Source organism: Fundulus heteroclitus, chromosome 3 (assembly GCF_011125445.2).
Source record: "Fundulus heteroclitus isolate FHET01 chromosome 3, MU-UCD_Fhet_4.1, whole genome shotgun sequence".
Lineage (NCBI taxonomy): Eukaryota > Metazoa > Chordata > Actinopteri > Cyprinodontiformes > Fundulidae > Fundulus > Fundulus heteroclitus.
Window position 1 is genome coordinate 21,967,687 of NC_046363.1, and position 27,427 is coordinate 21,995,113.

A 27,427-nucleotide genomic window follows, 5' to 3' on the forward strand; every position below is an offset into this window, starting at 1 on the left:
CAAAATAAATATAAAAAAAATCCAAATTAGTTTCAGTTAAACAATACAATATACAATAATATGGTTTGTGCACTTGTTGCTGTGGCTTTAAGATTTTGAATTTGATTTTGTTAGTCTTGGATAATTTGGGGGCTGACAACTATAGTGGAAATTTAAATCATGTTGAGATTGACAGAACCTAGGAGTTAGCAAAACCTAGCTTTTTTACCATTGGCCTGAGATGAAAAAAGAAACAGCTGACGCAATATTAAACTCATAACTCAGTGATAAAATGCAAATAAAGAGTATGACAACGGGAAACATTACGAAAATAAGCATTTACTTACAGAAAAATACTGGGTAATGCATCACCTTGGTCATCAGCAGTCCAATTTACCAAATAATTCAGCAGTACAAACAGTACAGAGAGCTAAAACCTGATTAAAACAAACTGTCAGGGAAGTTATCTGTGGAAGATACTCTGCAAACAGCAGGAATAATGACAACAGGCGAGACTCAGATTCAGGGTAAATTAACTTCTTATTGTGAATGTTGCTCCACCAGGATCGCAAACATGAATATTAATCTGGTCGAGCCCCACAAACACAACCTTCGAGGCCTGAAATCTCTTTAAATTTTAAATAACCATTAGGCCCAACGGCTTGCTCATTTGTAGGAGTGAAATCGGTTAATGCCACAACTAGACACTTGCACAGAAAAATGTATTTATTTCAGAGTTAAATTAAATAACTTAATGCATTTTAAATGACATTGTCAATAAAAAATATTTCTTTAAACAGCCCCTTGTGGCCATGAATAGTATTCCACATTAAGGCAACGTCCCACCTATTGATTTACACAGAACAGCCTTATAGCAAGCATGATTCATATTACTGTGTATCAGCATAATTGTCACAGCTTTATGTATAAACTTTATCAGTACCTGCTTCTTTGAATTGAAATTAAATATTTTCAACAATAACATCTAACTTGCCTTTTTTAACTTCACGTGACAACAATCCATCACTTTCCATTATCAAACTCATTTCAGTCTCACAACCTTCTTTTTCTTTTTTCTCTTACACAAATCACATTCTTGTCCTGTTTAGGAATCTATTTTTAAAGGGGTTGTCGTTCACATGGGGTCCAGAGTATGAAAACTCACCAGCTTATAATTTGGGTAAAGCCTGCAGCTCGAAGTATAGATTTATGGCTGCTCTCATTCACAATAACAGAGCAGCAACAATATAATACACCAGAAAAAAAATAGGATTTCCAGTACACTTGCATGCAAAGCAAATCTCTTATGGCAATCAAAGGCCTCAGGATGACCAGTGTCAACATCAAACATGCAGTAACAACAAAACCTGCATGCATTTCCAAATGAAGAAAAATATATACAGTACATACAGACAAAACATTGAAGTTATTGTATCTAAAGATCACAGAAATTATCTGAAGGCAAGTCTCAGAGTCAAACTCAGAAACTCATGTGGCTATGTATGCACTTCAAATAGGTAGTTTTTCCACTTCAGCCTGCTTGCAACAGTTAACTGTAAGGAGATTTGAGGCGAGAACAAAACAGAAGTAGTTCAAAATATTGATCTGAATGCACAAAAAGAAAATATCATTTGCTGCAAAGAACTGTTGCAAATTCCTTTACACGATCTTAAAATAAGTCTCAGAATCGTTTGGATTTTCCTGTCTTGACTGTTTAGCAAATTCAGAGATAATGCACAAACACTCTAGACAGTGTGATTCAATGAGCTACACGTAATCCATATAGAAAGGCAAGAATTATCACATGCAACTCAGGGAACAAGCTGGCTGTCAAAGAACAGCACAGTAGATAAGCTCATGCAGGCTAATATTCATTAACTAAAGTAAGACAGCCTAGCTATGACATTCAGGAACATGGTCATGCTCCAGTTTACATTCATGACAGGATTTACAGTGCCCTACACACTTGTTGGCACATCCTGGTGAAGATGCATAAAAAGCAATAAAATAAATTCAGCTTTTTGTGTCGTGGCACACTGAGAAATTAAGAAAAAATTACACCCTTTAATTTGAGTACATTTGTACTGTGAAAAAACATCAAAGGATATTTGTGTGTTCGAATGGTGGAGCCAAAGTCAGGACGTAAAATAAACTGAGAATCTGTGGAAAGTCTTCAGATTTTTAGGTCTGGATGAGGATGATTATTTATTGTGCAAACACACACATCAAGCAAGATGGGGATACTGCAGCATAGAGGCTACTGTTGTGTGGAAAAGTTAGTGGGGATGTGTATTGTGTAGTGGGAGCTAGGACAGTGACGTAAACGGAGGATAAATATACTGGTGCGACTAAAGCAAGAGCTAATGAGCCCACAGCCGAACCAACATAAACATGGCAGCGCAGGAGGACGCACGCGTAGCTGCTGCTATCACACCTGTTTTGTAAGAATCCACAATTTCATCTTGGAAAGAAAAACAGCAAGAAGTGCCTTGACTAGCTTACCTTCATCTACACGCTAACAGGCCGGCAAGCCAGAAATAAGGCCTTTTTCATTCTACCGATCATGTGGACTTTGTTAAATGGTACCAGAGCTTTAACTGGAACCTTATACTCTGGTCAGGTGACATTTTCATTGAGCTTTTTCTGGCAGCAGACACTGCAGCTTGGTTTGCTGTATAATAAAGGGCAATGATTTGATCTGTTCCTCCTCCATAGGCTCTGGAAACATTGACATGATGAATCTTTTAAAGTGAAAATGTAATAGCCTCTACCACTAAACTGAGAATGGGTTCTCACTGGATCTTTTGACAGAACAAAGATCCAAAACAAATGACAAAATCAACACAGACATTACTGGTGGGGGTGAGGAGAAGAGAAGACAGCATTAGAAAGGACCCAATCCTCAACAACAGAGAGATTGTGCAGTATTTACAGTAAGGGTGCCAATAATTGTGGAATCTTTGATTGTATAAAAACAATTCTTTCTAATTTAAAATAAAAAAATGTAACTATTTTTAAACATGTTTTTTTTCCCTCACAGCAGTTTTACTTAAAGTTAAGGTTAGAATATTCTATTTCCAGCCTTATTTTATGCTGCTGCAGTAAAAGATGCATGTCTTTGAAAGCTTTCCACAGACCTTTACCAGTGGCACAGATTATTGTGCAGTTCGCTGTATGTGACATGTCACAGTGATTCCTTGATGTTTTTAAAGGCATTCCTCAGGTTATTTTTTTTATTTGGACATAGATTTTACAAACACATTACAGTAATCAGTGTCCCTCTTTGGTTTCAGCAGTCTTCTTATCTCAGTGATGACACCCCTTCATTTGTACGAACACTGCCCTCTAAATGGATTTATGACAAACTGGGGTTAGGCCCATCATTCCTGAGTTTAACACAGTGATGCTGCAGCAGGCTCAGCTGATGAAATCTGCATTTCATTTCACCCTATTATCTTGTTATGGGTGGGCGCTTGTGTTAGAAAATGACAGGAAACGCAGAGGCATTTATTAAATCCACCTATTATCAAACTGGCCTGCTTTATTTCTTTCCAGAGAACGTCTTGCTGTCGTCTGACGCTGCTTTGCCGTTACAGGCCTCTTTGTTGGCTCTGAACCTCAAAACCTCTCTGCAATCAGATCTGGACCCAAACTCGGCATTTTTAACCTGTGAAGTTTTCTCGGCCTTCTTCGGCAGCTCGAAGGTTTCCGTGTCTTCACTGGAGTCGGTATTCCGACCCAGGTCGGTACTCTGACTGGACTCTGAGGCTCTTCTTGTCTGCTGATAGGACATGCAGAGTCCCTGCCACTTCACTCGGTTGCCATCTATCCCGTCCACCATTGGCTGCAACTTCCTGTTGAGCTTTAGCAGCGCCTGAGGGGGACACCAAAGAGTAGGGTTTTTTTTTACAGATCAGGAAGATATGTGTTTTTTTTTTTATTTTTGCATTTCATTTTCAAAAAAACCAAAACAGTTTGTTGCAATTACCGAATATCTGTCTTCTTTCAGAGATTTCAAATGACAACATTTTCTAAGTATTTTCTTAATATTCTATGATGTGCAGCAACATAAAGTAGATTAGATTTCATTAGATCTGGAGGAGCTGGAGAGGCCAATAGCTCAGGTAGAAGACATTGTTGACTGGACAATAAACCTCACAAACATGTCCTTTAAAGAGAAGTAGCAAGATAAAAGCCATTTTTTTGCAAGACAGTCCTAAAATTATTCTTGAAGTTTAAAGTTCACCACCACCACCACAGTTGACCATCAAAGCACAACACCCAGAAACATGGTGTTGGCAGCATTATGCTATTGGGAAGCTGGTCAGAGTTGTTGGGGGAAATGGATAAATCTAAATGTAAGGAAGAAAAGAAAAACAGACATAGAGAAAAACGACTAGACACTGCCAAACACCCATGCTCCAAAGTATGCAGTCAAAGCTCCAGTGTAATGGTTTAGATTGAATTATGTTCATGTGTTATATTGGCCGAGTAAAGGTCCAGACCAAAACTCAACTGCGAGTTAAAAATGGCTGTTCACAGACACTCACCATCACGTCTGACTGAGCTTAAACCATTTTGTAAAGAGGAAGAGGCAAACCTTTCAGTTTCTAGGTGTGCAAAGCTAGCAGTGTAGATACTGTACACTGCTAGCTTTAACTGCAGCGAACGGTGGATCAAACAAGTATTGACTCAGGAGGGCTAATCACAACGGCTTGCCACACTTTTGATTCTTTTATTTGGAAAAATAAATCAGAGAACCATGTATCCCCTTTATTTCACTTGAGAACGATCCACTAGTTTGTGTTGGTCCCCACATAAAACCCCAATAAAACATATTGTATGAATGATACAGCGCTCTTAATGTAGTTGTAGTGGCGGCGGCCCACCTGATAAAGTGGCTTACAGATCCCATCAATCCATTCAAGCTGTAAGGCAGGTAGTTCATCTTTGCGATTACGGTCAAAGATGGCCTACAGGGGAAGTAAAAACTCTCTGTCACCTACAACCAGAACCTTTTTGTCAGAACCATTTTGTTCCAGAATATGTTTAGATCAGAACATTAGAGTGACAGAAAGGACTTTCATATTATTTGACACTTACTGCTGGGGTCAGCTTCAGCTCCGACCGCTCCCTGTCGCCTTGTTCAAAGAACTCACTTGTTACCAACTCTGCAACCTGCCGACACCAGCGGAGACAACTGTTACTTTACTCATACATGGCGCAACATCAGAAGATTTAAGCTAGCTGATCGCTGTATTTAAAAACTACCTTCACAGTAAAATGGTTTAGACCGTTGTCGTACGACTCTGGTGGTACACTAATCTAAGCAAAGATTTGAAATTTATTCGAGTTGCAAAATCACAACAATCAGTGCAAAAGCCAGATGCACATGTAAGCCAAGAAAAAAATATTTCTCAAAACAATATTCAATTGAAATTTCAGCAACTTATAACATCTTAGAAATCTAGGGTTTTCATTAGAGTGCTCCAAAAATGCTTATATACCCCAAAACGTACTTTAGACAATTGCTGGTTTTCTAATCTTGCTATAAAATGCTGTATCTGATCTGGATTTATTGTTCTACTTTTGTTTGTTTTGTTGTAATTTTCCATTTTCCTATATTTATCTTTATCATTTCAACTCATCGTATGTATGTTTTTCTTATTCTCTAAAACCAAAAAGCTCTACAGTGTTTCCTAAACTTATGTTTGAGTAATAATAAGCTTAAGGGTGTGTACCTGTTTTGCACGTGTCCATTAAATGTATATAGATCTGGTCAGACATTTATACAAACCATCTTTTTCCACATTACATATTTAACACCCCAAACCAAGAATTGGATGGATGTGTTTGAACTATATAAAGGTTTTTTATAACCCACTATATGGTGAAAATAATACAGACAGGCTGAAATATATTACAAATGGCATCATTAGTATTTGGTGAGGTGTATAGTGCAATAAGCTCTGGGCATAATTCTGTTTGGGTAGGTGATCACTCTTCATGACAGAATTAGTAGAACTCATTTAAACTGGTTGGTTTCGTGGTACAGGGCCCATCGTTTATGCATAGTTCATACATTTTTGATAGGGTTATTTCCGTGCTTTTCCAGAGGTCAATGGTAGCCTCCTTCATTCATCTTAATACCAGCGTTGCTGAGGTTCAACCATCTGACCAAAGTTGCCACATTCAGTTGAAAAGAAATCAGGCAGGATGTCCATGAACTACCCAGAAACCACCAACACTCAATCCCATCCTGAACTGGAACCTGCTGGTACACCAGGGTGAAGACACATTAACAAAGACTGCAGCTTTCCACCTGGACAAGCTGAATGTCTTCTATAAAAAGGTTGTTATTGTTGGGCGAGACAAAGACTGAATAATTAGGACACAATGACGAGATTCGCGTTTGAAAGCATCATCTTGATTCCTCCAAAGTCAAGAATATTGGGCCAATTGTCAAGCATGGTGCTGATAACAACATGGTAAGGGTCTCCTTCACTGTCTATGGTCCCCACTAATAACACAAGAAGGATGGAATAATGAATAAGGAGCATTCTCTCTGAATTCTTTACTTCTTTCTTTTGCCTAGAAATATCCATTATTTGTAAAACAATTTTATTCATGGCTACAGAACACATCAGGCTGCCCTGCAGCTTGCAAAGGGAGATTTATCCATTTGAGCCTAGTGAACTAGTTAAAGTGCAGAATAAATTCACATTCATGTCCCCTCTGGTTTTTTTTAAAGTTTACAAAGTTTGTTGTGAATATTACTCTTTTCTCCTTTGGTTTCTCAGTTGTTTATAGAGATTGTCTGTTTTTACAGTGTTTTTTCCCCACCCTATATGTTCACTGTTTGGTCTTGCTGTTTGCTGTTAGGTTACATCAGTGTCAAAGAGGGAGCATCAACCAGGCCCAGGGTGGATGCGTATTTACCATTTGCAAATAAATCCAACGTTTCTCCGTGTCTGACCAACAGTAAGCAGATTAGCCAGCTAAATGGATTAGAGAAATAACTGGACTGTGGCGCCTTCCCAGCAAACCAAACTAACTTAATTGGAGTTTATTAAGAAGCTTTAGGAGGCTTACATGCTTGGCCCAGGACTTAGAGGAAAAGATAAAAAAAACAACAACAACATTTTTCTTCTTTTAATTGCCTCTGAGCACTGCAGCTTTGCTTGTGTTGACAGCTGCAATGTGCCTCGCCTTTAAAGCATAGATCTCTCATCCGAACTCCTTCTAAATACACCTATGAACTACAGACACATGATTACATTTATTCTCCTGATACTGGTTAGGAATTAACAAATCCCAGCATGCACGGGCGACTCAAACCTGTTTTGATACCTCCCAAGGACGAGTGACAGCGCCCAAATCACATGCAGTCATCAGCATGGACCTGTTGATTGAGCAGGGAGCAGAGATAGAAAAAACATATTCTGAATTTTATATTGTTATTTACAGTTTGAGTATTTTTATTTATTACAAGTGCAGATGGATGGATGGATGGATGGATGGATAGACAAGTGCAGAAACCTGAGGACTTCTCTGTGTTCTTCGGCCGCCCAGCTGAATTCTCCTGACAGAACGTGCTCAAAGAACTTGGTTCTGCGCCTTTTTGAATAAAGAGACAGTCAAGCATGCACAAAACAATGAGACACAAAAATGGACTCATTATTTAAACAGCGTGTGTTTTTAATAAAATAAGATGATGTTAAATCTTCCAAAACCATGAAATATGTAAAAAAAATGTTATCTAACTTTAGCTTTGAAGGAGTTAAGCTCTAAAGAAGACCACTTACTCAAAGTGCAAAGTGAGATCTGTGGAGAGAATCGCCTGCTTCAATAGTTGCATCATGTTGCTGTACTCCTTAGAGCTGAGGTTGGCAAAGATATTGTGTCCCTGCAAAAGAAAAAAAAAAACACAATCGTAAGCAGGGCGGGAGGGGTGGATTTGAAAAAAAAAAAACTGGCAGAAAAAAAAAAAGCCCCCCCCTTGAATTTGGAGCATCGGTAAAGCCATCGCTCACTGTCAAACGAAGCCACCATTAGCAACTTAATTAGCAATGCGCATGGCTATTCTCTGTCCTCGGTTAAAATAAATCAATGCAGAATACGGCTGGTGATCAAACTGATCCACCCCTGAGACGAAGCGCAGTGGTTACTGGTGTTGCCAGTCAGCAGTTTGTGTACAGCACTGTTCCTTAGGAGAAACTGCGCTGGAGGGGGTTTCATTGTTCCCGGTTGTCTCAACACATTCCTAATAAATAGCCAGAGACAGTCGGAGAATAAAGTTGCCTTGCTTCAGCATATATGGATTTCTAGTTGTTGCTCTTCAGATGATTTGCATATATTTTCTCGCTAAACAGATGCATTCATCCCCAGAGACAAACATGTCTTATATTGGTATTGTTTTGTTCTTTTTTTGTGGCAGGGCATGTTATGTGACTGATGCGTCTCATGGTGAAACAGGTAGCTGTCACTACACCTGTCCAGCAGAGTCCAAGCAGTTCTACCTTTAGTTTGAAGAACAGATATTTAATTTGAGTTAGCATGAGTTAGGCATCTACTGTGAGCACCAAGCTTACTCTCTTAGCTAGAAAATCTGGTGATCAGTGTTCATGCTCCTTGAACTTCTCTCCACATTTCTTCACACTACAGCCAAGACCTTCAGTTGATTTGGTTTGATTTTAAGACAGATCATCTCAAACTCACAAACTAACACGCAGTTTGTCGTAATCTTGCTCTCATTTTCTTCCATCAGTGAGATTTATGTGTAAACTTTTGACTGGACTCCACTAGCACTCGAGCATGCTTTAATCCAAAGTTGTTGTCCTGCTAGCAGCTGAAGCTCCAGCCCATTCTCCAAATGTTCATAGCCTCTAAAAGGATACCCCCCCCCCCCCCCCGCCCCCCAGGATTTCCCAGCATTGGCTCCAACCATTTGACAATCAACTCTGACCAGCTTTCCAGTCCCTGCTGAACAAAAACATCCCCACAGCCTGATGCTGCCACTACCATGCGTCATAGTGGGGATGGGGTTGTGCACACTGTTAGCTTTCATCAGCTGACAGAGATTTCTGTGTAGGTCAAATAAGTATAGTTTTAGTCATATCTCACCAGATCACCTCCATCCACATGTTTGCTTTGTCTCGTACAGGGTTTCCAGGAAACATTCTGTGCATAAATATGCCATCCAATCTGAAGCCTTCACATTCTCCCTTTCCTTTCAGTTGTGTAGACTTTTTTTTTTTTGCATTCTTGCAAACATGTGCAGCTGCAGACCATGGAGAGAATCACCAACAGAAACTCCTGTCCTCCATCTCCTCCCAAGAACATAAAGTCTCACTTTGCATCATACCACGTTGCCCATTCCACAACACCTAAATCTGATTCGATTTAATCTCCTGTCAATGTTTTAGTCTCTTTTCATTTGTGTTAATAAAAAGGTTAATTACCAATACTGCTGTATCTTCATCGCTATGTATAGTTTTTTTTTTTTTTTTTTTTTGGGGGGGGGGGGGGGGGGGGTTAGTTCAATTTAATCCTGAAAAAAAAAAACAGAAACTGCAAGAAAAACAATTATATCACACAAAATTTCACTAAATGGATTAAAGTGTGTAGATTTAATGTAGCAAAATGTGGATTGTTCAAGGCATGGATTCCTTTCTCCTTGGCTATGGCCTGCACTTTCTATGAAAAAATGTCAATGCTTTCAGTCATATTCTCATCAATCATACAGTAATAAAACCTTACTTTATAAGACAAAGTTTACAGGATGGGATTTCATTATATCTGGTTCTGCTTATCTCTCAAATTTGGGTCCCATAATTTTGCTGATACCATTCATTCCAGTCTAGAATAAATAGGTTTTCTCTTCATACTGACATCTGAATGTGCTTTCATTTGTTTTCTTTTTTCTTTTACAGCCTGAACACAAAGTTTTATACAATATAGGAGGAGATAGTCTGTGCTTCGACTTCTTACAAAAGAAAAATACATCATGACGTCTGCAGTGAAAGGATGGTTGCCTTCTCTGCTCAGGAAGCTATTGTGCAGTCAGCCTTCAAGTCAGAGCTCTGCGCAGATCAAAGTGCTGCCATATTCAACTCATTATGGCGGGGCTTTATGTTTTATCATGATGCTGCATTCATTATGTCTCTTAGTATGGAACGGTTAAAGAAGACCCTGTAGAGCAAGAAGGGGGACAACCAGTGTGTGATTTCCTGTTGAAGCTTTACAACTACTGAACATGCCTTCTGTGTCTAAAGCTCAGAGTGAGGGATCTAATTACTGTTTACAGGTCATTTCCTTCCCAGCTGACAGAACCTGTGATAGTATAATTACTAGGCCATACACTATAACAGAAAGAAAACCAATCTGGTTTAAAACCCATCCCTCAGAAAGGAGTCTCCCCCTGATTTAAATATAATGTATCTTAAAAGCATATTCTAATTAAATTGGTGCTATTAAAACAAAAAATAAATCCTAATAACTAACTAACCTCGCTCTGCAGGATCATGACGGCATGGTTGAAGTGATGATGCTCCAGGGTTGCGGACGTCCCATACAGCAGGGCCAGCGCAGAACCGGTCCTGGAGGAATAACGGATCAGTGGTTCAGTTACTAATAAGCAAATCCATTCGTAATCACGCGGGTTTATGTTCACTCACTTGGCCTGGAAGGCATTGTTTGTGCCTCGGTGGTCCAAGTCGTGGCACAGGCAGCCGACCATCAGGGCCAGGATCTCTGCATCTGACAGCACATCCTGGAAAGTGGCCGTCTGCAAGAAGGTCACTCATTAAGGTAATTGAAGTCAAGCTTAAAACATATTCTGTGTTAATCTGGCCTAGTTATATTAGCAGGATATCCATGCATTTATCTGCATGCTTTAATGAGAGGTGTGGACGAAGGACAGATTTAGCCTCTTCAAACTGAATGACTTTACTAGATATGGGATGAGGGGGAGGGGAGGAGAATGAAGGGGAATGAGGAGAGGAGACTTCATGCTGTATGGTTGTGCTAGATGTAGAAAAGAGATCATGAAAAAGCTGTTCCAGTGTTCATTGAAATCCTTTTCCAGAAATCATACACATATGTGTCCCCAAACTTACTGTGATCATGACAAACATGCACTGTGACACATTGAAAGCATGCCTCCAGTTGTGATACGCCACAGTTCGATAGTTCTTCCTGACTGTCAGAAGCCAACGGCACAAAACCTGCAAGGACACAGGTGCTCATTTCATACCCTCCAGTATATATCATTTAATACACACACTATACAGAAAATATCTTGCCGGGCATGCTGGCTCACTTCATAGTCGATTTTAAACTTCTGGACCACGCCAAGTTCCAGAAACATCCTGAGTGACGCGGTGATCATTGCGTCATTGTCCAGGGAAAAATCGTTGAAGTGGAACTCGTCGATGCCCAGCTCGCTGCTCAGGGGGATCTTTGCAGCCTTCAGGAGGGAGAAGACAGAGCTGTCAGTCAAACCAGGGAGAACATCAACCACAGCCTTTTAACCCCAATATTAACTCCTCCGTGACTGGCAGGCTTTCTGCTGTCAGGACTGAAATTGGATTCATAAAAGTACTGTAAGGACATCGTTTGCTGGTTACCTTAAGTCTGTCGACTTCTACTTTGGAGCAGGTGGCGTGGTAAGACAACATCTGAAAAAGCAGACGTTACACAGAGATAGGAGATACAGCAAACTGATTCAAATTCAGGATCCAACTATTTTCACCACTACAGATCATAATAAATATTTCCCCCTAATCCTTCCCCTGCCCTGCTTATCGTCTTACATAATCAGGATCAGATCAGTGTCACATTTCTGGTGAACTAATGTCAAAAAGCCTCCACCTGGTGATTAAAAAGAAGCGAATTAAGTGAGGTGAACACAGTGAGGTGTTGCCTTTGATATGGGTTGAGCAGACAGGCTGATGTATTTATTGTGAATTATTAAAAGCAGCTGAAATATTTATTGGGGAGAAGCAGAACCATGTTTTTCTGAGGATAATGTGAGCGCTCAGGTTAGATAGAGCCGAACATGCTGGGAGACGCTAATGTTAATAGCCGTTGTGACATTCAGTGTTAATCAGAGGGTCCATAATGCATACTAAAGTAAAAATCTTTTAGTTTTTAATAGCTAGAATGTATATAATACAGTTTTTATTGGTTGCTTTGACCTGTTTGAAGAAACTGGCAACCTCTCAGTTTTCAGCATCACCATCTCAGCAGAGCAAAAGACACTTCTTGCAAATGAGTTAACCCATTTTCATTGGTTTGACTCATTTTCCCGCCATTTTGCAAAACAGTTAACGCAGATGTCATTCAAGTTGTCCAAACTCCATTGCTTTAGCTGTGGTAGCAAAACAGAAACCATATGTTCCAAGCTCTTAGAAACTTCTTGATCAGAATGAAATCACTGAAGCACCTGATTGACACTTCTTTACACAATTTTTCAATTTGCAGTCAGTTTGCAGGCTTTACGTAAAAGGTGCCATGTTGTGTGTTGTTCCTTTTGCAAGCATGAATGGTCAACGTAAGGCAGATGAGAGTCAGAGTAAGAGGTAGATGGGTCAGGGGAAGAAGATTATGAGGAAGAGGAATCCGTGAACGAGGTGGCAGTGTAGCTGGAAGGACTCAAGTTACAGATGAAATTTGGGCAACTATGATTGATCATGAGGTAAATCATGGCCTTTCACTTAGAGGGGCGGGACAAAGAGTCCAAACTTTTCTCAATAGAAACACGGTCGCATCCATTGTAAGAGTTTTTTGACTGGAGAACAGGTAATGTTGCTACAGTTTTTATAGGTTGCTTTGACACAGCAGTCAACTCAAAACCCACATTTTTCAAAACAGTTAACGCAGAGACCTAAACAGTGGCACCAATGGTCAAAATTGCAAATTTTGTTTGCAAAAGGCTCCAACTCTGCCAAAACATTTAAAATATGAACCAAAAGCAAAATTTGCCCTCAAACCACACAACTTGCACACAAATGTTTGAGCCCTTCCAATCATTCGTTACACAAGGGGCAACAAAATACAAAACACCACACTCAATGTGAATCAGTGCAGCATTGCTGGTTCATTGTAGCCAAAGACTGTACGCAGCTTACATGGCAGCGTCATTTGTAGTCAAATTTGCCTTTTTGCAAAAAATGGATCCAGAAGCAAATATGTTGTGATGCAAATTTTATTGATTCTTCATTCTTTTTTTCCAGATACAGTTTTTATTGGTTGCTTTGACCTGTTTGAAGAAACTGGCAACCTCTCAGTTTTCAGCATCACCACCTCAGCAGAGCAAAAGACACCTCTTGCAAATGAGTTAACCCATTTTCATTGGTTTGACTCATTTTCCCCACCCTTTTGCAAAACAGTTAACGCACATGTCATTCATGCAGTCCAAACTCCATTGCTTTAGCTGTGGTAGCAAAACAGAAACCATATGTTCCAAGCTCTTAGAAACTTCTTGCTCAGAATGAAATCACTGAGGCACCCGATTGACACCTCTTTACACAATTTTTTAATTTGCAGTCAGTTTGCAGGCTTTACGTAAAAGGTGCCATGTTGTGTGTTGTTCTTTGCAAGCATGGATGTTCTAAGGCAGATGCGAGTCAGAGTAAGAGGTAGATGGGTCAGGGGAAGAAGATTATGAGGAAGAGGAGTCCGTGTACGAGGTGGAGGTGTAGCTGGAAGGACTCAAGTTACAGATGAAATTTGGGCAACTATGATTGATCGTGTGGAAAATCATGGCCTTTCACTTAGAGGGGCGGGACAAAGAGTCCAACCTTTTCTCAATAGAAACAAGGTTGCATCCATGGTAAGAGTTTTTCGACGGGACAGCAGGTATTGCTGCTATACAGTATATACATCTCTATCTATTCCTATAGAGGAATTCTTCAGTGCATGGAGCTGGAAGGTATATGATCACCGCCCCTATGAGCAGATGGCCTTGCTCAATGCAATGACTGCTGCTGCCCATGATATAGATGCAGAGGCATGTCAAGGATGGATCAGGCATGCAAGAAGATTTTTCCCTAGGTGCATTGCAAGGGAAAATATTGAATATGACGTAGATGAGGCCATGTGGCCTATTCGTCAGGACAGAATGGACTAGAAGGAACAAACAGCCCTAGTATTTTCTGTTGGAATCTTTCATTTTTTGGAATATTTCATTTGTTTATCTGGAAAAAAAGAATGAAGAATCAATAAAATTTGCATCACAACGTATTTGCTTCTGGATCCATTTTTTGCAAAAAGGCAAATTTGATTACAAATGACACTGACATGTAAGCTGCGTACAGTCTTTGGCTACAATGAACCAGCAAGGCTCCACTGATTCACATTGAGTGTGGTGTTTTGTATTTTGTTGCCCCTTGTGTAATGAATGATTGGAAGGGCTCAAACATTTGTGTGCAAGTTGTGTTGTTTGAGGGCAAAATCTGCTTTTGGATCATATGTTAAATGTTTTGGCAGAGTTGGAGCCTTTTGCAAACAAAATGTTTAATTCTGACCATTGGTGCCACTATTTAGGCCTCTGCGTTAACTGTTTTGAAAAATGTGGGTTTTGAGTTGACTGCTGCGTCAAAGCAACCGATAAAAACTGTAAACAAATGAAATATTCCAAAAAATGAAAGATTCCAACAGAAAATACTAGGGCTGTTTGTTCCTTCTAGTCCATTCTGTCCTGACGAATAGGCCACATGGCCTCATCTACGTCATATTCAATATTTTCCCTTTCGATGCACCTAAGAAAAAATCTTCTTGCATGCCTGATCCATCCTTGACATGCCTCTGCATCTACATCTTGTGCAGCAGCAGACATTGCATTGAGCAAGAGCATCTGCTCATAGGGGCGGTGATCATTTACCTTCCATCTCCATGCACTGAAGAATTCCTCTATAGGAATAGATACTGATATATCTGCATATACTATATAGCAACATTACCTGTTCTCCAGTCAAAAAACTCTTACAATGGATGCGACCGTGTTTCTATTGAGAAAAGTTTGGACTCTTTGTCCCGCCCCTCTAAGTGAAAGGCCATGATTTACCTCATGATCAATCATAGTTGCCCAAATTTCATCTGTAACTTGAGTCCTTCCAGCTACACTGCCACCTCGTTCACGGATTCCTCTTCCTCATAATCTTCTTCCCCTGACCCATCTACCTCTTACTCTGACTCTCATCTGCCTTACGTTGACCATTCATGCTTGCAAAAGGAACAACACACAACATGGCACCTTTTACGTAAAGCCTGCAAACTGACTGCAAATTGAAAAATTGTGTAAAGAAGTGTCAATCAGGTGCTTCAGTGATTTCATTCTGATCAAGAAGTTTCTAAGAGCTTGGAACATATGGTTTCTGTTTTGCTACCACAGCTAAAGCAATGGAGTTTGGACAACTTGAATGACATCTGCGTTAACTGTTTTGCAAAATGGCGGGAAAATGAGTCAAACCAATGAAAATGGGTTAACTCATTTGCAAGAAGTGTCTTTTGCTCTGCTGAGATGGTGATGCTGAAAACTGAGAGGTTGCCAGTTTCTTCAAACAGGTCAAAGCAACCAATAAAAACTGTATATAGTATATGCAGATATATCAGTATCTATTCCTATAGAGGAATTCTTCAGTGCATGGAGATGGAAGGTAAATGATCACCGCCCCTATGAGCAGATGCTCTTGCTCAATGCAATGTCTGCTGCTGCACAAGATGTAGATGCAGAGGCATGTCAAGGATGGATCAGGCATGCAAGAAGATTTTTTCTTAGGTGCATCGAAAGGGAAAATATTGAATATGACGTAGATGAGGCCATGTGGCCTATTCGTCAGGACAGAATGGACTAGAAGGAACAAACAGCCCTAGTATTTTCTGTTGGAATCTTTCATTTTTTGGAATATTTCATTTGTTTACAGTTTTTATCGGTTGCTTTGACGCAGCAGTCAACTCAAAACCCACATTTTTCAAAACAGTTAACGCAGAGGCCTAAACAGTGGCACCAATGGTCAGAATTAAACATTTTGTTTGCAAAAGGCTCCAACTCTGCCAAAACATTTAACATATGATCCAAAAGCAGATTTTGCCCTCAAACAACACAACTTGCACACAAATGTTTGAGCCCTTCCAATCATTCATTACACAAGGGGCAACAAAATACAAAACACCACACTCAATGTGAATCAGTGGAGCCTTGCTGGTTCATTGTAGCCAAAGACTGTACGCAGCTTACATGTCAGTGTCATTTGTAATCAAATTTGCCTTTTTGCAAAAAATGGATCCAGAAGCAAATACGTTGTGATGCAAATTTTATTGATTCTTCATTCTTTTTTTCCAGATAAACAAATGAAATATTCCAAAAAATGAAAGATTCCAACAGAAAATACTAGGGCTGTTTGTTCCTTCTAGTCCATTCTGTCCTGACGAATAGGCCACATGGCCTCATCTACGTCATATTCAATATTTTCCCTTGCAATGCACCTAGGGAAAAATCTTCTTGCATGCCTGATCCATCCTTGACATGCCTCTGCATCTATATCATGGGCAGCAGCAGTCATTGCATTGAGCAAGGCCATCTGCTCATAGGGGCGGTGATCATATACCTTCCAGCTCCATGCACTGAAGAATTCCTCTATAGGAATAGATAGAGATGTATATACTGTATAGCAGCAATACCTGCTGTCCCGTCGAAAAACTCTTACCATGGATGCAACCTTGTTTCTATTGAGAAAAGGTTGGACTCTTTGTCCCGCCCCTCTAAGTGAAAGGCCATGATTTTCCACACGATCAATCATAGTTGCCCAAATTTCATCTGTAACTTGAGTCCTTCCAGCTACACCTCCACCTCGTACACGGACTCCTCTTCCTCATAATCTTCTTCCCCTGACCCATCTACCTCTTACTCTGACTCGCATCTGCCTTAGAACATCCATGCTTGCAAAGAACAACACACAACATGGCACCTTTTACGTAAAGCCTGCAAACTGACTGCAAATTAAAAAATTGTGTAAAGAGGTGTCAATCGGGTGCCTCAGTGATTTCATTCTGAGCAAGAAGTTTCTAAGAGCTTGGAACATATGGTTTCTGTTTTGCTACCACAGCTAAAGCAATGGAGTTTGGACTGCATGAATGACATGTGCGTTAACTGTTTTGCAAAAGGGTGGGGAAAATGAGTCAAACCAATGAAAATGGGTTAACTCATTTGCAAGAGGTGTCTTTTGCTCTGCTGAGGTGGTGATGCTGAAAACTGAGAGGTTGCCAGTTTCTTCAAACAGGTCAAAGCAACCAATAAAAACTGTATCTGGAAAAAAAGAATGAAGAATCAATAAAATTTGCATCACAACATATTTGCTTCTGGATCCATTTTTTGCAAAAAGGCAAATTTGACTACAAATGACGCTGCCATGTAAGCTGCGTACAGTCTTTGGCTACAATGAACCAGCAATGCTGCACTGATTCACATTGAGTGTGGTGTTTTGTATTTTGTTGCCCCTTGTGTAACGAATGATTGGAAGGGCTCAAACATTTGTGTGCAAGTTGTGTGGTTTGAGGGCAAATTTTGCTTTTGGTTCATATTTTAAATGTTTTGGCAGAGTTGGAGCCTTTTGCAAACAAAATTTGCAATTTTGACCATTGGTGCCACTGTTTAGGTCTCTGCGTTAACTGTTTTGAAAAATGTGGGTTTTGAGTTGACTGCTGTGTCAAAGCAACCTATAAAAACTGTAATAGTGTTTATATTGTAAAACTTGAGATAATGCGAATCATAAATTAAATAGATGAAGAATGAAAAACATGTTGCTGCCTTACAGGTTTCGTATGGTTTTGCTAATTTCAATATTATACAAAAAATATTCAATATTAGACAAAAATATTACCCCTTTTGAATTTTACTGGCTACACCCAGGCATGATTCCTGCCAGACCTATAAAATCAAGAAATCCCTTAAACTGAACCGGACTGACAACATGAAGACAATTTTCCCAGCAGTCGCCAGTCTAACAAAATTACTCCAAGAGTGCATCGACAACACATCCAAGAAGTCACACTAGAACCAAGAAGAACATCTAAAATCCTGCATGCCTCACTTGCTCCACCTAAGGTCAGTGTTAACGATCAAACAACATGAGCGAGACAAGAGAAGCACAGCATCCAAGAAGAGCTTCAAGATAAAAACCACTGCTGAACAAAAGGAAACAAAATTGCAAATCAGATTCCATCCTGCAAAAATAAAATAAAATCAAAAAGACGTTTCCCTATAATGAAAATAAGATTAAAATGAGGGGAAGTGTAGAAGCTGCGTGCACCGTAACATCTTGCTTTCCACTAACAGCAATTCATAAAAAAGGATGTGACGGTCTAAGGGGGCTTTTCAGGATGAATTGCCATAATTGAAGCCACCATGACTTCTTTGGCAAACAAAAAAAATCCTGAAGCCGATAGTCTGAGATGAGTTTGTGACTTACAGGGGACATATTATGCTTTGTAATGCCTTCATTTTCACATTGTAATCATTCAGTTTTGGTCTATAGAAAGTTGAACTGCAATGCTTTGGTCTGAATTCCTCGTTGATGTTGCCCCACAGCTAGGGATGGGCCCCTTTCACATTTGAATCGATACCCAGTACTGGGAATCGGTACCGGTACTCAGTGGTACCTATTTCTTGGTACCTTTGTGTGTTCATGTGGTGTTAAATGTTACTTTAATAATAAAATCTCAAAATGTTTCAATTTAACATATTTTTTCTCAGTATATAAACTTAAATCGGAGGCAGCTGGACATTTGCTCAGTTCTGAGCCAAAAGTCTGATTGCCTCTGATATAAGCCTGTTTGCAGTTGCAAAGATTTGGGTAACTGATAATTTGCACAGGCAAATATATAAACATGTTTGGATCTATAAATGAACCTTGTGAAATAATTTATGAATTTTAATACAACAACAAAAAAATTACCAAAAGAACTGTTATCCACAGGCACATACAGTATAAACGAGATGAATAAGGGATTATAGCTATGTGAATCAAATTCAGGGAATTATTTTAGTGCAACAGTTTCAGAGAAAAAAATAGACACATTAAAAACATATTTTATCCCACTTTGTAATCCAGGGCAGGATACATTTGCAATGTGGAAATGAAGAGGCTCTCCGCTCTGCTCTCATTGCTCTGACTATGGGAGGGTTTCAGGACGAGGCTGCAGCTGCCTGAGAGACAGTGCAAGGAGATGTGGGAAGGGGCTTTTCTTAGCATACTGGGGGACAATGTAATGAATTGTGTGGGTTAATACACATGATAACCAAATATTTTGACCTATCCACTTGTAGCTTCAACATCCTTGAGCTTGGACTACAAAATTGTGCCAAAAAAACAAAAATGGCAGATTCAGTATGTAAGGGCAAGAAAATTGGAGATTTTGCATGCTGCATGTTCCCTTTAAGCTGAAGCTTATTTGGGCTACGCAATGGGACAATGACCTGAAGCAGGCCAGCAAGTCCACCTTGGAACATGAATTATGTGTCTTGACTTTAAATAACTGTAATAATTTTTCTCATGCAGCTTAATTAAAACAGTCTTGCATAGAAGAATGATCCAAAATTCTCACACGGGGATTTTCACAAACACTCAATAGCTGCAAAGGGTGACACGTCAGCCATCAGGTTTCTGCTGTTGCTTTCTCGCAAACAGCCAGGTTGGTTGGGAAAGCATTTTCCTTTAATAAATGAAATTACCATTTGAAAGATGTATTTTGTATTTACTCTGGTTATCTTTGTCTGATATTAAAATAAATTTAATTATGTGAAGTATTTAAGTATGACAGAAAAAAGGAAAGCTGTAAGACGGCTGTATTCATAGTGGCACTGTGGGGAAAAAAAATTTGCTTACATCCAGAGCTACAGACTGCTTGGCCCATGTCTTCTTGACCTGATTGTACATCATAGTGTTGTTGATTCCAAGTCCACAGAATATCACAAATGCCTGTAAAAAAAAAACCCAAAAGGAAGTGTTACTACATCAAACGTAATTAGTAACAAACCAAAAGATTTACTGTGCAGTGGTGTGTAAATCGACCTCAAACAGTCTCTGATCTGCATCATCAAACGTCTTCCTGTCTAGGCGGTTCAGAATTTGTGCGACTCCTTACCAAAAAACACACATAGATCCTTCAGTGTAGCGAGAAAAGGTGTTTTTCATATGGATAAAAAGTCTGGTTCAACCTACCGATTATCTGGTGAGTTCTGTTCCAGATAGGGACACATAACACAGATCTGATGTGAAAGCCTGAGGCCTGATCTGCCTTTAAATACAGAAAACAGTATATTTTGAGTGCATTTTAAAAAGAGGATTCTTACAGGAGGTGTATAAACACACAACTTTCCCCAAACCTCAGCATCGAAGCGTGGATCCTGACAAACGTCGCTGATGTTTACAGGAAGCCCTGTTGAAGCCACCAGCTCAGCGATGCTGTTGTTGATCAGCCAATCAGAGCAGGACAACTTCTCCATGCTAATTTTGCACAAAAAAAAAAAAAAAAAAAAAAAGAGAAAACATATATATACTACTACTAATAATAATATAATATTTAAATAATATAACAATAATGGCTATGTTTTATACTCCTTGGACTTGTAGCATTACAACCAAAACCTCTGTGTAGTTTTTAGGGTTTAATGTGATGGGCAAATATAAAGCAGTGCATAGTTGGGAAGTTGAGGAAAAACAATAAACTCTTTTCCAAATGTACCCTCAAGTTGTGATGGGCCTGGCAGCCGAAGTCACTATTTTCACTGCATTCAGCTGCCAAGTCTTAAGACAGACTCTACTTTATGTAGGTCTGGACTTTGACTGGGTCATTCTACACATGGGCACGGTTTAAACTAAGCTAGGGTTTTCCCTCAGAATCATCATGTATTTAGTTTGCAGGGTCACGGGAGGGTTAGTGCCTAACTTCAGCAGTCAATGGGTGAGCGGCTGGTTACACAGAAATGCACACAGGAGAAATAACCATGCACACACACACACACACACACACACACACACACACACACACACACACACACACACACACACACACACACACACACACACACACACACACACACCTAAGGGCATCCTAGAGTAATCAATTGACCTAACAGTCATAGTTTTGGAGTGTGGGAAGAAGGCCAGAGTACCCGGAGGCAACCCACGAATGTGCAGGACCATGAAAAAAAATCCTATACAGGAAGACACCAGGCCTGGGATTTGAACTCAGAACCTCCTGGCTTTGGTTCAACAGTGATACAAACTGCGCCTCGGATAGAAAAATATTCTATAGAATGTGAAAAGGATATTGTTTTCTAACTCAACTCTGCTTTAGACTTCTCCACAACTATATCCATGACCTGTCGGCAGTGTTTCATGGTCTTTATGATGCTGTTTGCTCACTCATGTTCTCTAACCAAGCTCTGGGGCCTTTACAGGCGCCCTGATTTATACTGTGATAAAATTACACACAGGTGGGCTCTATTTACCTATTGGTGGACCTGTAAACATGACTGGACTTTCTTTAGGTGTATCAGAGTAAAAGGGGCTGAATGCAAATGCACACCACAGCTTTGCATTGATCTAACCAATAAAGTCCCAATAAAATACACAGATTTTTGTGGTTGTAATGTAACATGATTTGGAAATATTCCAAATTCCAAGGAGAGTATGAACCCTTTCACGAGACTCTAATATTTGCTGTGCTCCTTCACCTAATGTCTCTGTCCATGTTGCACAAGGGAGACATCAGCTCAAACGTCTTGGAGAACTTGACCACCTACAGAGAAGGTGTGTATCAGTACAACCAGTAGACTACACATATACACATATTGCATAGTTTACTTTAGAGGTTTGAATACATTTTTGAGAGGAGGGGTAAGTAAAATCAGCAGAATCTGCAAAATATGAGTCTCACAGGCGAGTCGATGTCCTCAAGGAGAAGCACAGAGCAGCGTTCACACTGCAGCAGCGTGAGCGCTCTCTGCATGATCTTCCTGACAATCTTCTCCAGGTCGGTCTGTTCCTCAAACAGGTCATTGACCACCTCCAACAAAGCCTGTGGCGATGACAGCAACCCCATACAGCTATTTACAGCCCATTAAAAAAAAAAAAAAGTTGTGCAGGCTCTGAGAATGCATCTCTTTGAAACTTCTTCTCACCCTGCTCCGTTCGTACTCCTTGCGAGACTCAGAAAACAGCTTTGCATTGAAAATCGATATTCCACAGAATGGCAGATACATCTGCAACACCTGAGGAAGAGCAGCAATGAAAGTGGTCAAAGGGATGTAGACCTCAATTCTGAGACAATTTCAAGGGCATCAAACTGGTTGAGAGAAGCAGAAATAGTGCGTGGTGATGTCAGTGGAAAGTTGGGATGGAGTCAGCTTCATCTCAGCACAAATAGATTCCCTCTTAATGAAGTATTGATTTAGAGCCTTTAGCTCAACATTATCTTCATGTGCTAGCTAGCGCATCAAGACTATCTGCCTATTTTTTCTCTTATTGAAGGTTGCCTCATGCTTTCTTTACACTGGGGCTATTTATTTTGGTAATGTATACCATTCTCAATAATATGTTTTTTTTAAATAAAGGCCTAAATGTTAAAAATGTATATTTATCTGAGGCTAAACTTGTTACATTTGCTTGCAGAAACATTATTCTGCCACCTAGTGGACGCACAACTGTCGTTGGGTGCAGTTGGTTTCCAGCAAATGTGGCTGACCTGCAAATACTTAAGCGTCTGTTTTTATCTGCTGTTTTTCTTTGTTTAAGTTGTTTGCTTTATTTTTCAAAGAGAAACAGATGAGAGCTTCAGCTGAAATAATAGGGAAACAAAATTTGCAAGCTAAACATTATCCGTTGCTAAGCAGCAAACTGGGGAAACAAAAGGGGGAGGGGGGGGGGATCTGTAAGCCGTAAAACCACAAATGAAGGTATAACACATTCACAATGTGAAAAGCAATTTTATGTTAATTGCTAAGGGAACAATCCTGAATACCTAAATAGGAGCTATGTTCCTTTAGTGTGTGTTTATATCGCGCTGCAAGACACATTTAATGTTTCATGCTTGACTAAAAGGTTGACCTCTTGTCTCATTATTTCCGGTATTTTGCTTCAGAAGGAACAATTTGCTCCTCTCTGCAGCCATTAAGACGATTTAGAGTATTAAAACTTCAGTTGCACATTCATACACTACAAAATGTTCTTCGCAGCAGAAACCACAAAAGGGTTATTACGAATTACTAGTAGCCACTGCCTCCCTCAACCCCCCCACCCCCCCACCACCACCCCCAAGCATGATAGAGCTTAACCTTCTCATCATCCTCAGTAAAAGGGGTGCCCATTGGATTCTTGTTAATAGCTTGTACGACACCGATGACTTCTCCATCACTGTTGCAGATGGCCATGCAGAGGATGGTCTGGGTCTTGTAGCCGGTTAACTTGTCTATCTCGTCGCTGAAGCGGTGGTCCTGGAATTGAGGTCATACAAACTGAGGTTACACGTTTATCAGCTGGCACAAAGGCCCCCAATCAAAAAAAAACCCCAACATGCCATACAACAAGCACAGCTGAGCCCATAGCCGTAGTTCAGGTTTTACACACTTTTGTCTCTGATAATGAAATATTCTCGGCTGTTTACATTTGCAGCTCTGCCAGAAGCAGATGTTTTTCTAAATCAAAATTAGCAACATTTGCCAGGACGTGTCTGTATTAATGCCGGAGTGTTCCCCAGGGGGATCCACATCATCATGTTGCCTCAGCGGGTCCAGCAGCCCAGGGCCATGAGATAATGATGCTGTGCACAAGGTAGGATCTGGCCAGTGAGAGGCCCTTTTCTCAATGAAAACTGGGGTGGAGTTTCATTCTTATGCAGCACTAGATATGCAATGGCTTACAAGAGAATTCATGCTGCTTGAACTAATTAGCCATGGCCTTAGTCTATTTTAGTGACGTTATGAGCGAATCCAGTACAAAGTAGCGTGTAATGTAATTGTAAAGGAGGAAAAAGGATACATCTCACATTTTTAACAAATAACAATCTGAAAACTGTCATATGCATTTATATTCAGCTGGAACCCTGCGGTAATACTTGTAGAACCGTGTTTAGTGGGTATTACAGCAGCAAGCGTTTTGGAGTAGTTTTCTAGGAGCTTTGCCCATCTGAATGCTTTAAACTCGGAAAACCCTGGTGAAGAAAAGAACCCCCACCGTTGGATGGATTTATCACTATGTTTCAACATGGAAGCACAGTGATAGATCTATACATGTCTGAACATTTTACTCATTCTTCTGTGCAAAACAGAACAGCTGGACTCACAGCGAGATACAATTCCTCTCACATGGACTTCATTTACTGCTCATTTGACTGCTGAGGGCGATTGTTTGCACTTATTTTAGGGGATCTTTTTTAAAGAGGGGTTTAAATGCAAATGTCACATAACATTTTTCAAATGATCATTAATTAAGAAGACATTAAAAACAACATGCATCATTTCCACTTCACAATTATGCGCAGAACTACTGTGTTGGTTTATCAAATAAAACCCGGAACAGATTAACATAAAATAAACACGTTTGAAATTTAGGTTTTGTTTTATTTTTTATTCAGCATTTTTTTTCAGTGAGAAATCAAGGTCGAAAACATTAAACCATACCATACATGCGGTCTTTGCTTGCAGGTTGAGGTGTGGAGATTGATAAATTCTTGTTTCTTTTTGCCGCCAATTTTCTTTTCTTTTTTTTTTCTTTTAAAGATTAAATAAAAGATTAATTTCTACTCAGGTCTTTGACCACAAAAAAGACGAAATGCTTGTATTTGAATTTATTATTTTGCGCTTTAAAAGCTAAAATCATAGAATCACCTTTGGATTTTTCCTCGTGGTTTCCGATGACAGATTCTGCACAAACCTAGAATTATGCGCAAGACGTATTGCACTGAATTATGACTTGGGGTGCATTCTTTTGTCATAAACACGGCCTAACATTTATATTCAGTAATTAACCCCCAAACGTCTGAATGAACTACTGTCCTTTACCTCGTATGCGTTGGAGATGTTGACGGTCTCTCCATGCTCTGCCACATATCCAATGATACCTTTCCCCCATGGCACCTGCACTTCATTAGAGTTCAGAGTGCTGGATGAAGGTCTGACTGTGGTGCCCGAGTGCACGTCAAAGAACTTGGACACCAGCGTCTTCTTGTGAGCGGGTCCTTCCACGAGGAAAAGCGAGCACCTGTCCGCGTCCACCAGGATGCACACGTTAATCAGGATTTTGTAGCTCAGGTTCGTCAGGTCCAGTTCGTTGGAAATGTCCTTCACTAGTTCCAGAAAGAACTCCCTCTCGTTGGTTTCCTTGAGTCTGTATTTGTAGTCGATGGCGCTGGACGCGTACTGGGGCACGTTGACTCTGGACTCCAGCAGCGCGCTCAGGATGTGCGCGGTGGTCGGAGGCAGCGAGCTGGCTTTGCGCAGGAGGGCACGGCGCCTCATGCTCGACTGGGACTCGTGTTCGCTCAGGCTCACATGCTCGTCGTAGGTGCGGTGCGCGGTGGTGGCTTTGGAGCGGGCGAAGTTCCGCCGCAGCTCCATGTGAGACGACCTGCGCCGGAGCCCCTCGGCGCTGCTCGGCCAGAGCGGCTCCGTGGCGGCGGCGCGCCGCTCCTCGGACGTGGACACTTTGGAGGACTGGTGCTCCTTTAGCCACCTGCTCACCTGATCGCATTTGGCTCTCCGAACCAGATACTCCTCGAACAGATCCGGGTGGCTGTCCAAGAACGCCTCCACATCCGCGAAGTCAAACGCTGTCATGATGCCAAAGCAGAAACAAAGCGCGCTAAAGTTAAGATTTTTTTTTTTTTTTTAGAGCAGATGAGGAAAAGAGGCGGCTACAGCCCAGATGCTGTACTTATACATTCATTCCCAGCATCGTCTGATCCAAGCTCTCAAACTCTCCTCAAACACTGAGTGTGGTTCACGGTCATGTTGCTTAGATCGAACTGGGTGACTGCTGGGAAGTGATCCAAAGCTGTCGGTCAAAGCAGAGCCTGAGTTGTGTCTCTGGTGGACTCCGGTGGGGTAGGCTAGTATGCAGAGGTGTGCAAAAATGCAGCGCCTATATATTATTCCTAGTAACCTCGGAAAAAAATGCAGGGCAGTGCTTCTCTTGCTCTCTTCATTGTGTGTCACCGGAGAGACAGAGCAGCAGAGCTTCTGTTAAAACTGGTTGTAATGTTTAATTCTGCCACGATAGATAGATAGATTCAGTGAGAAACAACATAATGAAGACCATGGAACAAAGCAGACTGCTCATCTGATGAAAATGGAAAGAGTATGGCACAACAGCAAACATTCCAAGACCTAGCAATTCCCTGAAACTCATAGGAAAGCTTTAATCAAAGAAGCAGAGAAAAGGTCAGTAATGACACCAGAGGTTCATCTTCCAGCAGCACGATGACCTTAAGCGTACAGTGCAAGGATAAATCCAATCTGTAGCAAGACTTGAAAATTCATGTTCTTTTGTTTCTAAAACATGTAAAAAATCTACTTAACTGGAGGCACACCGATTTTACTGAGATACCAACATATCAGCCAATATTTTACATTATTTATTGACAGGGTACCAGGTTCGATGTGTGTGGCCTCCATCTTCCTGTATGACCTCCCTACAACACCTGGGCATGATCCTGATGAGGTGGCAGATGGTCTCCTGAGGGATTTCTTCCCAGACCTGGACTAACGCCAACTCCGCCAACTCCTTGACAGTCTGTGGTGCAACGTGGTGTTGGTGGATGGAGCGAGACATGGTGTCCCAGATGTGCTCAGTTGGATTCAGGTCTGGGGAACAAGTGAGCCGGTGCATAGCATCAATGCCTTCATCTTGCAGGAACTGCTGACACACTCTAGCCACATGATGTCTAACGTTGTCTTGCATTAGGAGGAACCCAGGGCCAACCGCCCCAACATATGATCTCATAATGGGTCTGAGGACCGGTCATGCTGGAGGATGTTGCAGGCAGCAGACCGTTCTCCAGGGCGTCTCCATACTCTGGCACATCTGTTGCATGAGCTCAGTGTGAACCTGCTTTCATCTGTGAAGAGCACAGGGCACCAGTGGGAAATTTGCCAATCTTGCTGTTCTCTGGCAAATGCCAAACATCCTGCACAGTGTTGGGCTGTGCGCATATGGATGAGCTGCACTACCTGAGTCACTTGTGTGGGTTGTAGACTCCGGGTTACCACTCTACCACTAGAGTGAAAGCACTGCCCGCATTCAAAAGTGACCAAAATGTCAGCCAAAAAGCAGAGGAACAGAGAAGTGGCCTTTATTGGGGATGGGGGGGGGGGGGGGGGGGACTGATTGTCAGTGTTTCTTCTTAAGTGGACCATTATATGTATATATAAACTGGCGACCTGTCCAGG

The 27,427-nt window shown here is 40.8% G+C and overlaps 1 protein-coding gene across 3 annotated transcripts; it reads right to left on the minus strand.

The window, feature by feature from the left end:
* Window positions 1-298: 298 nt before the first annotated feature.
* pde11al (phosphodiesterase 11a, like) lies at window positions 299-26,395 on the minus strand. Of its 3 annotated transcripts, none has more exons than XM_036132930.1 (20): window positions 25,043-26,389; window positions 23,318-23,476; window positions 22,166-22,255; window positions 21,922-22,062; window positions 21,719-21,783; window positions 20,366-20,486; window positions 20,202-20,277; window positions 20,052-20,119; window positions 19,866-19,958; window positions 11,607-11,657; window positions 11,300-11,446; window positions 11,097-11,204; window positions 10,656-10,765; window positions 10,487-10,577; window positions 7,785-7,885; window positions 7,519-7,596; window positions 7,330-7,381; window positions 5,083-5,157; window positions 4,869-4,952; window positions 299-3,853 (listed from the first exon to the last, which is right to left on the minus strand). In XM_036132930.1, the coding sequence occupies exons 1-20, from the start codon at window positions 25,814-25,816 to the stop codon at window positions 3,521-3,523; spliced, it is 2,817 nt and encodes a 938-aa protein (XP_035988823.1). In that variant the 5' UTR covers window positions 25,817-26,389; the 3' UTR covers window positions 299-3,520. The 3 variants fall into 3 exon arrangements, with proteins under 3 accessions (XP_035988823.1, XP_021172079.2, XP_035988833.1); XM_021316404.2 differs by having other exon boundaries at window positions 7,318-7,381; window positions 25,043-26,387; XM_036132940.1 differs by lacking the exon at window positions 4,869-4,952 and having other exon boundaries at window positions 7,318-7,381; window positions 25,043-26,395.
* Between the last annotated feature and the right edge of the window lie 1,032 nt (window positions 26,396-27,427).

Coding starts and splice junctions, on each gene's coding strand:
- pde11al (XM_021316404.2), bottom strand. CDS start 25,816: ATGACAGCGTTTGACTTCGCGGATGTGGAGGCGTTCTTGGACAGCCAC. Junction 22,063..22,165: donor AGGAGTACGAACGGAGCAGG/GTGAGAAGAAGT, acceptor TCATCGCCACAG/GCTTTGTTGGAGGTGGTCAA. Junction 11,658..19,865: donor AGCAGTCTGTAGCTCTGGAT/GTAAGCAAATTT, acceptor CTGCTTTTTCAG/ATGTTGTCTTACCACGCCAC.